The 12,766-nt window shown below is 44.6% G+C and overlaps 1 protein-coding gene across 1 annotated transcript in view; it reads left to right on the top strand.

Moving 5' to 3' along the window:
* The first annotated feature begins 8,284 nt into the window (after nt 1-8,284).
* The window catches only part of DNAH8 (dynein axonemal heavy chain 8), a 622,089-nt gene continuing 617,607 nt past the window's right edge, over nt 8,285-12,766 (top strand). Inside the window, exons 1-2 of the mRNA XM_040430275.1 lie at nt 8,285-8,407; nt 9,465-9,654. Coding sequence (XP_040286209.1) covers nt 8,300-8,407; nt 9,465-9,654 — 298 coding nt within the window. The 5' untranslated portion in view covers nt 8,285-8,299. The remainder of the gene's footprint in view (nt 8,408-9,464; nt 9,655-12,766) is intronic.

Here is a 12,766-nt window from a genome sequence, read left to right as displayed (position 1 = left end):
CGGAAGGTCGCCCAACTTCTCTTGGGTGTTCGATTACTCAGGTCTGGGGACCTCCACTTTGGGGCGTCTCAGAGTAGCGGGGGTTCTGCTTTTGAGCTGTCCTATGGCTTCCCTGTTGACCACTCCTCCTTTTGGTTGGAGGGTGTCATGCCTGTCTCTGTCTCGACTGATTTTTCTCGCCGGCTCTGTTTGGCTCCTGCTGGGACAAGATCACTCCGATGTGGCTTCTGCCCCGGCCAGGCTTCAGAGGCTATTCCTTCACTGCCCTCCCTTCTGGGGAGAACATGGTTGTTCACGTAGATGGTTCCGGTGTTTCCTTATGGCCTCGTACTGTCTCCCTCGTTCACACTGGCTGTACTAGCCTATTTACCGGGTCTGCCGCGTGCTGTTCTCCCACTGGGTGCAGATTGCTTTTTCCATTCTGGGCAATGGTCCTGCTGTGGACTTACCTTCTCGGTAACTTGGGAGGACTACTTCTTCTGTCAAGATTGTCTTTAAATCCCCCACACCGGGACTGTAGAACACCTTCCTGGTGGCTACAGCGACATGGACTTTAGTCTGTCTTGTCCTGGCATCTGTCGGATGCTGGGCGGGCCCTTTTCGGTTCTTTCCGTTTTGTCCTTCTGCTCCCCCACTCCGGGTGGATACGGGACGACGTTGCTCGGGGGTCGACGGGACCAGTTTTGCCAACCCCTTTGCCGTGTCACTGATCTGCGCCTGATCACATTGGGTTTTCTCCGCTTGCCCAGGCGACTCCAGCGGGCACGCTAGTGTTCGCTCCCGGCCGTGCTTCGTCCAGGATCTGTTGTCTGACTTAGGGTTCTTACCTGGGGTTCTGTAGGAAGCTGGGCATTCCCCACTATGCCTTTCTCTCCCCATGATTCTGTCTTTCTCCAGTCCGGCCTGGACCTGGGACTCTGTTACTTCAAGTGTCAAGTGTCGGCGCTGTCCTTCCTCTTCCAGCGTTCCCTGGCCCTTTTGGGCCTGTTAAGACCTTCTTCCACGGAGTGGCTCTTTAGTTCCTCTGTACCGTCCCCCGGTACCGCCCTGGGAACTACATACTGAGCTCGCGGCGCTCCACTCTTTCCCTTGGAGCCGTTACAGAAGTTCTCTCTCTACTCCTTCTGTCCTGTACGGTGGTGTTACTGTAGCCATCGTGTCTCTGCAGTTTTTACTTGGGCATCTCCGACTCTTGTTGACGCTCGGTCTCTTGTGTTTCCGGGAGGTCCGCGTAAAGGTTGACGGCTCCAGGGTGGCTTCCTCCGCTTTATCAGAATGGTTATTGCTGAGGTTACCGCAACAAGGGCAGAGTTCTGCCTTTGGTGTCACCGTTTATTTCACCAGAGCGGTCGGTGCCTCCTGGGTCGGAGGCATTGGGCTTCGGCCATGCAATTGTGCAAGGTGGCCACGGTCTTCCTTGCACGCCTTACCAAGTTCTACAGGGTGCATACTTGTGCTTCGGCGGCTGCTGCCTTGGGCCGCCTGGGTTTGCAGGCGGCATTTCCTTGATGCCTTAGGGTGCTTCGCCTTGGTGCTGTGGTCCCTCCCCTCTTGGACTGCTTTTGAACGTCCCAAGGTCTTCTGTGTCCCCCAAGGAAAATGGGCGAGAAAACGAGATTTTTGTATAACTTACCAGTAAAATCTCTTTCTCGCTCTTCCTTGGGGGACACAGCACCCACCCATTCATTGCTTTTTTCTGCACGGTTTCCGAGTTTTGTTTTACCCGTTGGGTAGTTGGCTTGTTGTTTCCACTTGTTGGACTTTGCCTTTTCTCACTACTTGGACACGCAACTGGCAGTCTCTCTCTCCAGGCTGAGGGTATAGCTGTGGAGGAGGGGCTTAACAGTCTTCACTTAGTGTCACGCCTCCTAGGGAGCTGAGCTATACCCAAGGTCTTCTGTGTCCCCCAAGGAAGAGCGAGAAAGAGATTTTACTGGTAAGTTATACAAAAATCTCGTTTTTTTACGGACTGTCCAGAAATTTCTGGAGGGTTGGCAACCCCGGTCAGAACGATGGTGAGGACACCGCCCACCAAGCAGAGCGCATGTCTATACCCCTTTGGTCCTATGCTCTGGATTTACATGCAGAGTGCCAGAACGAATTGAAGCTATGGCTGGAAAGTGGGATACAGATAAAAAAATAAAAATAATTAGGGGACCAGTAGGAATCTTGGCATATAAACAATTTCCAGTCATTACAGGTCCTCTTCAAAGAAACAGCTTTAACCCTTAGGATACCGGAGGTTTTAGTTTTTGTGTTTTTTTCATTTTCTTCCCTATCTTCCTTCAGCCATAACTTTTTTTTATTTCGTTCGCATAGCTGTATGAGGGCTTATTTTTTTGCAGGACAAGTGGTACTTTCTAATGCCACCATTAATTATGGCATACAATGTAGTGGGTTGCAGTAAAAAAAAAATCCAAATGGGGTGGAATTGTAAAAAATATGCAATTCCTCCACTGCAAAACTGACCCATGCCCTTTGCCCTTCCTTCTCTAGGTCAGTATGATTACAACGATACCCCATATGTATAGATTTTTTATGTCTAAATAGTGTAAAAATAAATGTAAACTTTAATCACTATATTCTGACCCCCATAACTTTTTTATAGTTATATCCACTGAGCTTTGTAGGGGCTAATTTTTTGCGTGACAATCTTTTTATTGATACCATTTTGGAGTGTGTGTGACTTTTTCATCACATTTTTTTAGGTAAGAGAAGCAATGAAAAAGTGGCAAATTGGCATTTTAACCCTTTTTTCCTTTACGCCATTCGATGTATTGGGAAAATATTTTTATATTTTAATAGTATGGGCGTTTTCGGTCGCGGTGATACCCATGATGTTTATATTTTTTGTTATTTAGGTATTTTTTTTTTATTATACAGAAAGGGGGGTGATTTAAATTTTTATATTTTTTTATTTTGTATATATATTTTGTTTTTGTTTTTTTATTTTTTGTAATGATTTTGAAGCTCATATATGAGCCTACAAAATCTATTTTTTAATTTTGAACAATCATGTATTTTTATACGTGACTTATTATTTAGAATTGCTGATTTCTTATGTTGGCCTGCCATCTGGTGGCCAAAATAAGATTTGTGTTCAGTGAGGCTGAGCCCATTCAAACCAATTACCGGCATCTCCTTTAGCCGCAGGGGATGCCGCATTTAGATGCCCTGATCTCACTTGATCATGGCATCTAAAGCCTTTAACCACTTCAACCCCCCTAGCTGAAACACCCTTAATGACCAGACCACTTTTTACACTTTTGACCTATACTACTTTCACCGTTTATTGCTCGGTCATGCAACTTACCACCCAAATGAATTTTACCTCCTTTTCTTCTCACTAATAGAGCTTTCATTTGGTGGTATTTCATTGCTGCTGACATTTTTACTTTTTTTTGTTATTAATCGAAATTTAACGATTTTTTTGCAAAAAAATGAAATTTTTCACTTTCAGTTTTAAAATTTTGCAAAAAAAAAAACGACATCCATATATAAATTTTTCGCTAAATTTATTATTCTACATTTCTTTGATCAAAAAAAAATGTTTGGGTAAAAAAAAAATGGTTTGGGTAAAAGTTATAGCGTTTCCAAACTATGGTACAAAAATGTGAATTTCCGCTTTTTGAAACAGCTCTGACTTTCTGAGCACCTGTCATGTTTCCTGAGGTTCTACAATGCCCAGACAGTACAAACACCCCACAAATGACCCCATTTCGGAAAGTAGACACCCTAAGGTATTTACTGATGGGCATAGTGAGTTCATAGAACTTTTTATTTTTTGTGACAAGTTAGCGGAAAATGATGATTTATTTTTTATTTTATTTTTTTCTTACAAAGTCTCATATTCCACTAACTTGTGACAAAAAATAAAAAATTCTAGGAACTCGCTATGCCCCTCACGGAATACCCTGAGGTGTCTTCTTTCCAAAATGGGGTCACTTGTGGGGTAGTTATACTGCCCTGGCATTTTAGGGGCCCATATGCGTGAGAAGTAGTTTGCAATCAAAATCTGTAAAAAATGACCGGTGAAATCCGAAAGGTGCTCTTTGGAATGTGTGCCCCTTTGCCCACCTAGGCTGCAAAAAAGTGTCACACATCTGGTATCGCCATCTGATCACCCATATAGACTCCCTGATCACCCCCCTGTCATTGATCACCCCCCTGTCATTGATCACCCCCCTGTAAGGCTCCATTCAGACGTCCGTATGATTTTTACGAATCCACGGATACATGGATCGGATCCGCAAAACACATACGGACGTCTGAATGGAGCCTTACAGGGGGGTGATCAATGACAGGGGGGTGATCAGTGAGTCTATATGGGGTGATCACCCCCCTGTAAGGCTCCATTCAGACGTCCGTATGTGTTTTGCGGATCCGATCCATGTATCCGTGGATCCGTAAAAATCATACAGACGTCTGAATGGAGCCTTACAGGGGGGTGATCAATGACAGGGGGTGATCAGGGAGTGTATATGAGGTGATCACCCCCCTGTCATTGATCACCCCCCTGTAAGGCTCCATTCAGACGTCCGTATGTGTTTTGCGGATCCGATCCATGTATCCGTGGATCCGTAAAAATCATACAGACGTCTGAATGGAGCCTTACAGGGGGGTGATCAATGACAGGGGGTGATCAGGGAGTGTATATGAGGTGATCACCCCCCTGTCATTGATCACCCCCCTGTAAGGCTCCATTCAGACGTCCGTATGTGTTTTGCGGATCCGATCCATGTATCCGTGGATCCGTAAAAATCATACGGACGTCTGAATGGAGCCTAACAGGGGGGTGATCAATGACAGGGGGGTGATCAATGACAGGGGGGTGATCAATGACAGGGGGGTGATCAGGGAGTCTATATGGGTGATCACCCCCCTGTAAGACTCCATTCAGACGTCCGTATGTGTTTTGCGGATCCGATCCGTGGATCCGTAAAAATCATACGGACGTCTGAATGGAGCCTTACAGAGGGGTGATCAATGACAGGGGGGTGATCAGGGAGTCTATATGGGGTGATCAGGGGTGATCAGTGGTTCATAAGGGGTTAATAAGTGACAGGGGGGGGGTGTAGTGTAGTGTAGTGGTGTTTGGTGCTACTTTACTGAGCTGCCTGTGTCCTCTGGTGGTCGATCCAAACAAAAGGGACCACCAGAGGACCAGGTAGCAGGTATATTAGACGCTGTTATCAAAACAGCGTCTAATATACCTGTTAGGGGTTAAAAAAAATCGCATCTCCAGCCTGCCAGCGAACGATCGCCGCTGGCAGGCTGGAGATCCACTCGCTTACCTTCCGATCCTGTGAACGCGCGCGCCTGTGTGCGCGCGTTCACAGGAAATCTCGGCTATCGCGAGAGGACGCGTATATGCGTCCACCCAGAAGAGCAGGGCCGCCGCCAGGACACAATCCTGCGTACGGCGGTCCTGAGCAGGTTAAAGTGTATCTGCCATTTGTGTAATGTGTAGAGGCAGTAATATTGACCATTTTTGTAATATAATTTAATTACTGAAATCGTACATTTCTATTAGAAAAATATCTCTAAAGTGGCCAATTTTGAGCCTTAGCAGCGCTCCTCTGTCTTCTGCTTACATAACAGTGGAGACTTGCTAACACTGACTGTGTTATGTAAACAGAAGACAGAGGAGCGCTGCTAAGGCTCAAAATGGGCCACTTGAGAGCTATTTTTCTAATAGAAATGTATGATTTCAGTAATTAAATTATATTACAAAAATGGTTAGTATCACTGCCCCTACACAGTACATATATAAAAAATAAAACGGCAGTTACCCTTTAATTACCGCGATTGGCATTATTGCCGGTCGCGGTAATTAGCCACAGGTCTTTGCTGTTTGAAACAGCAGAGACCTGCCGGCCATGACGCTCACTGCACGTGCAAATGGGTGCTATGTTTGCCTATAGCTCCAGCACCGTACATGTATGTGGGCTATGTGAACACGTGTTGTGGCTTCCGTCTATAGTGGAAAACCACCAGAGCCTAGCAATGGAGTTCATCAGGTCAGTCGTGGTAGCCATCATTTGATAGAATAAATAGTGCTGCATCCAGTGCTGCTCCATCACATTGGAGGAATTTGGGATGGAGGCTGTAAACTCAGACTCTGAAACAAATATGAATAGAGCTTTACAGTTGATGTTTCTGGTAATGTTTTTACACTCTGTCTTCCAGGTCAAATATAAAGAAGAAAGAGAAAGCCGCAAAACAAAAATTGATTCTCTGTATAAGTATGTATTTGGGATATTAGCGCATAGGCTGGATTTGGAATACACAGCTATTGAAGAGCTTGTATTGGATGCTCCATCTGTAAGTTTCCAGACTCACACTGAGCTCCTCTATATTCCCACAAGTAAAAAATAAAACCATAGAGCACATTTATAAAGCAATTTGTATTAATCTGTCTTTTCTCTACCGTAGCTTCAGGACTTTGATGATTTATTTTCCATTGGAGGACGCCGATCACTTATTTTTTTTTATCAAGAAGCTGAAGTTCCAGGAATTGGTAACTTTAAATTAGGTCAAATGTAAAGATTTATTTTCATGAAAATTTTGGCTAGTGCATTTTCTGGCACAGAGGGGATAATAAATTTCCCCTTTTAATGTTTATGCTGAGTCCAATTATAGCATATTTTGTGTTCAAGGGGCTGTCTTTGATTTTCTGGCAGTCCGTTATACATGATAATCTGGACAGTATTAGGTTATGTTGAAAACAAAATGTAGATGTAGGACGCTATTAGGGTCCATTCACACGTCCGTAGTGCATAGCGATCCGCAATACACCCGGCCGGCACCCACATAGAAATGCCTATTCTTGTCTGCAATTGCGGACGAGAATAGAACATGCTCTATTTTCTTGCGGAGCTGCGGACCGGAAGATTGGGCGCGCGCTCCGGAAATGCAGATGCGGAGAGCACATAGTGTGCTCTCCATCTCTTCCGGCCCCATAGAGAATGAATGGGTCCGCACCCGTTCCAGATAATTGCCTACGTGTGAATGGACCCTAAAGGAAATTGCTCTGTAAGCAACACAATCACAGCAGAGAGGCAGAATCATGGCACAGTGAGTTAGAAATGTGCCCTGTGCTCTCCAATCATCGTCTATGTGGCAGCTGTTTATGAGACTTTTGGACCTTTTTAATGACCAATGATGTGGTTACAGATTTCCTTATGGATACATTTTAGTAAAACCTTTGTACACCTCCTTATCCTCCTTAGCTGTGGTAATTTCTCTTGTTTCAGTGTCTGTTGCTTCATAGGCCCTCTGTGCAGCAAGGGATTATATTTGGTTGTAAATAACAACTAAATAAGGCTGGGTTCACATGGGCGTCACGTTTTTGTTCAGGATGCGTTCACTGAAGTTCAGGTTTGGGTTCAAGGTTGTGTAGATGTAATTATTTTCCCTTATAACATGGTTATAAGGGAAAATAATAGCATTCTTTAATACAGAATGCTTAGTAAAAGGTCAAGTGAGGGTTAAAAAAAAAAAATAATAATTAACTCACCTCCTCCAATTGATCGCGTAACTGCCGATCTCTTGTTCTTTCTTCAGGACCTGTCAAAGGACCTGTGGTGACGTCAATGAGCTCATCACATGGTCCATCACCACGGTGATGGACCATGTGATTGGACCATGTGATGTGACGTCACCACAGGTCCTTTAGCCGGCAGCTCATGATTAAAGAAGTAAGAAGAGATCGGCAACTACGCGATCAAGAGGAGGAGGTGAGCTAATTTTTATTTATTTTTTTAACCCTCAATTGACCTTCTTCTAAGCATTCTGTATTAAAGAATGCTATTATTTTCCCTTATAACATGAAAATAATACAGTGAATAGACTTTCATCTTAACAACCATGCGTGAAAATTGCACCGCATCCGCACTTGCTTGCGGATGCTTGCGATTTTCACGCAGCCCCATTCACTTCTATGGGGCCTGCGTTGCGTGAAAAACGCTCAATATAGAGCTTGCTGCGATTTTTCACGCAACGCACAAGTGATGTGTGAAAATCACTGCTCATGTGCACAGCCCCATAGAAATGAATGGGTCCGGATTCAGTGCGGGTGCAATGCGTTCACCTCACGCATTGCACCCGCGCGGAAATCTCGCCCATGCGAACCCAGCCTAACGTGTTCCTTCTCATGTACTTTAGGTCACACTTACTAATCTTGATGCAATCCTGATAAGTTGTCAGTACAGCCCACAATGCCTGCGTACTGTACATTTTCCATCCTCTACTTTTAGAGAGTGGTCGAACGATTCCCGGAGCCGTAAGAGGAGGACAGATGATGAGGCTCTTTTTAGGAAGTGTGGATAAAATATTCAAAGGATTGTGTCTGTTTTTCATTAGATGTAACAATGATACGGTGATAACGGAAAAAAACATACATGTGGTAAGGATGTTACTCTTTTTTACATTTCTAGTCTAGTTGCTTACTCAGCACCAACATAATCTGCAGCTCTGTACAGATTATAAAACATTGACATGAATCCCCACAAGCACATTGAAGGTTATCAGTTCCATGCAGATAAACCGGATTGCGGAACCAAAACGGTCTATTTTTTTTTTAAAGATGTTTCTATATATGCTCTATTTTCCTTATTAAATAGTGCTGTGTAAAAAAATAAATAAAAATTATAAAAAAAATTATTTATTTTTATGTATGGTATTAATGATATATATTTTTTTGAAATCCCATTCACTTTCTGCACATGTATCAGGACATTGCATTCTTTTCCACTGGAGAAAAAAGCATTGGGAGAGATTTATCAAACTGGTATAAAGTAGAACTGGCTTAGTTGCCCATAGCAACCAATCAGATTCCACCTTTCATTTTCTAAAGGAGCTGTAAAAAAAAAAGGTGGAACCTGATTGGTTGCTATGGGCAACTAAGCCAGTTCTACTTTACATCAGTTTGATAAATCTCCCCCATTCTTTTTTGTTTAGTGTGAATTTGGCCAAATGCTTACTGTAATCCAATATGTCAGTGCTGCAATTGATTATCATCAATCTTTTAAATGCTCTTAAAATGACAGTAGAATTGCTAGGTTTTGCTGAATGTCTCTTTTTGTACTTTCTTATACTGTACAAATGAGCACTGAGCATTGCTATGCAGAAAAAGTCTCATTTAGTCATGAAATGCATGCTTCCCCCCCCCCACCCCTGCTGCTGATTGGACTCTTCCTGTGCAGCAAGGATTAAAGGGGTATTCCAGTTGTTAGAAATGATCCCCTATCCACAGAATAGGGGATAACTATTAGATTGGTGGGGGTCCTACCACTGAGACCCCCACCAATTACCAGAACAGGGGCCCCTACCCCTTTAAACCTTGAGTACATGCAAACCACACAATAATGACACATAACAGAAATCAGAGATCCTGCCACTAAAGAAGGTGTGTGCATGATTATAAATGTGCTGAAAGATCTTTAAATTACTGGTGCATCTAGGAACTACACTTCTCAGTGTTAGACGCCTCAGAAGGATTGTTTTCTGGAATTACTGATTTACTGTCGAAGGTATTTGTGCCGGCTATCAATGCTACAGACAACTGGGGACCACTAAACCTGTTCAGTCACGGAGACAGCGAGAAACAACGGTTTAAAGAGACTATTGATCATTGCCTGTCTTATTTCTTAGGTGAGTCTTATAGTACCATAAATCTTTTTATTTGTCATTTCAGGTGTTTTCTGTGAGAGCATTAGATGTAAAAGAAACAACTTCATACCTTCATATTTATTATGTTTGGAAGCGGACTTTATTTTTTTTGTGATAAAGTCATCTATTGTGATAGTTGATTGTGTCAATGACAAAAAAGTTTTATGAGGCACCCCAGTGATGGTCTACTTATGATACATTAATCTAAAAAAATAAAATAAAATTTTTGCTTGTCGAAATACTGTAAAGCGGACCGCACATTGCCGGCACTAATAGAATATGCTTGTTCTCGTCCGCAATTGCGGACAAGAATAGGACCTGTTCTATTTTTTTCGGGAACGGAATTGCGGACCCGGAAGTTCGGGTCCGCAATTCCGTGTCCGATGTGCTGCTCCATAGAAATGAATGGGTCCGAAATTCCGTTCCGCAAAATGCGGAACGAAATTGCGGACGTGTGAATGGAGCCTAACATACACCTGGAGCACAACCAGATTTCTACCTGCAGAAACCCGTATAGATTAATGTAAAAATAAATCTGGTTTGCTGACAGTAAAATACATTTAATAACCATCTGCAAATTATACATACATTTCGATAAGGCTACATGCACACGACCGTATGTGTTTTGTGGTCCGCAAATTGCGGATATGCGAAAAAAAAAAAACGGATGACATCCGTATGCCTTCCGTTTTTTTTGTGGATCCATTGTAACAATGCCTAAAACGGACAAGAATAGGACATGATCTATTTTTTTTGCGGGGCTACAGAACGGACATACTGATGCGGACAGCACACAGTGTGCTGTCCGCATTTTTTGCGGACCCATTGAAATGAATGGGTCCGCATCCTACCCGCAAAAAAACGGAACGGACACAGAAACAAACAACGTTCGTGTGCATGTAGCCTAATACTAATTACTTATCAAATACTACAATTGTAGATATCTGTAACACTGTCACGGTGTCTGCATGTGATTTTAAAGGGACTAAGTAATTAGTATTAGGCCTCCTGCACACAACCGTTTTTTTCCCCGTTTACTGGCCGTTTTTTGCGTTCCGTATACGGTCCGTATACGGAACCATTCATTTCAATGGTTCCGCAAAAAAAACTGAATGTACTCCGTATGCATTCCGTTTCCGTATTTCAGTTTTTCCGTTCCGTTTAAAGATAGAACATGTCCTATTCTTGTCCGCAAATCACATTGCGTGGCTCCATTCAAGTCAATGGGTCCGCAAAAAAACGGAACACATACGGAAATGCATCCGTATATCAAGAGAATGCCAAGAGTGTGCAAAGCAGTAATCAAAGCAAAAGGTGCCTACTTTGAAGAACCTAGAATATTACATATTTTCAGTTGTTTCACACTTGTTTGTTATGTATATAATTCCACATGTGTTAAATTATAGTTTTGATGCCTTCATAGTCATGAAAATAAAGAAAACTCTTTGAATGAGAAGGTGTGTCCAAACTTTTGGTCTGTACTGTATGTATAATTTGCAGATGGTTATTAAATGTATTTTACTGTGAGCAAACCAGATTTATTTTTACATTGAAATATAAAGAGCTCTGCAATGATTTAACATGCCTTAAAGGGGTTATCCAATGTCTCAAACAGCCTCCCTACGTGCCGTGCCCCTCACAGGTAATATGCTTACGCCGCTCCCGGCGCCTACACCGCCAGTGCTGCTTCTCCCTGGTGTCGGGGGAAGGTAGCAGCCAATGGCAGGTGGGGACGGGAACGAGCCTCCCAAGCATCGCGTGTGACGCTAGGGAGGCTCATCCCGTCCCCGCCTGCCATTGGTTGCTCCCCTTCCCCCGACATCGGATGTTTTAATCCGTGTACAGAGAGAATCGGCGGTGCGGGGATCGGGAGCAGCGTGGGGAGCGGGTTAAGTATATTACCTGTGAGGGGCCCGACACTTGGGGGGGCTGTTGGAGACGTTGGATAGCCCCTTTAACCCCATAAGGACCTCCGCCGTACATGTACGGCGCTGGTGGACATCACTTAAGGACCAGCGCCGTACATGTACGGTGGCTGATCAGGCGGGTGCAGGAGCTGCGCCCGCCCGATCAGCGGCAGGGGTCCGGCAGTTACTGATAGCCGAACCCCTGCTGTATGCGCCGGAATCGGTGAAAACACAGATGCCGGCGCATTAACCCTAGATATGCCTCGGTCAGCTCTGTCCGCGGCACGTGCGATGTGTGGAGAGGGAGGGATCTTCCATCGGGTCCACCCGCTGCTCTGACGGGGACCCGATGGCAGGGAAGGTAGCCCGGTGCTTTCCTTAGGCATCGTGGCTGCCTTCCGGGAGAGCCTGTGAGATCCAGCCCCTGTATTACACTGTTAAATGACTTACAGCCAATCCATGACAATACAGAAGTATTTTGATGCATTGTAAAGGGGATCAGACCCCCAAAAGTTGAAGTCCCAGAGTGGGACAAAAAATAAAGTGAAAAATATTTTTTTCTCGCCCAATTCCTTGGGGGACACAGGAAACCTTGGGTATAGCTTATCTCCATAGGAGGCGTGACACTAAGTGAAAGACTGTTAAGCCCCTCCTCCAGCAGCTATACCCTCAGCCTGGAGAGAGAGACTACCAGTTTTTTGCTTAGTGTCAAGGAGGCAAGACACTCTCTGCACTGCAGAGCTGTCTTTGCTAAAGATTTTATTTTTTATTTTTTCTCTTTTATATTATTTTCAATTTTTTTGCTTTTTTTCAACAGGGACAACAGAGTCGCAATAGACCTCTCTGTTTTCCCGGGGTTGAGCTGCGCCAGTGTCGGCTATCCGCACTGCTGCCTCCCCCACAGAAGAAAAGGAGGACCAGGGCAGCCCAGCTCCCCTGCATCCCGCCAGCACAAGGGTCGCCCGCCTGCAAGCCCCTCTCCAGCTCCCTGTCACTTCGGTGCCAGTGGCTGAAGGGGCGTCCCTGCTGGATGGACAGAGGGTGAAAACGTCGAATGGTGAGGTGGCTGTGCAGCCGTTCCTACCCCCCCCCCCCCCCCCCCGTTAGGGCCCTGACTCCTGCTGTCCCCTCTGCCTGGCCTTCATTGTCCCGATTACAAGACGTCCTGTCGGCTCCTTTGTGTGTGG

This window comes from Bufo bufo, chromosome 4, assembly GCF_905171765.1.
Source record: "Bufo bufo chromosome 4, aBufBuf1.1, whole genome shotgun sequence".
In the NCBI taxonomy this organism is placed as follows: Eukaryota; Metazoa; Chordata; class Amphibia; order Anura; family Bufonidae; genus Bufo; species Bufo bufo.
Note: the sequence above shows the minus strand (reverse complement) of the source record. Positions and strands in the feature narration are given on the sequence as shown.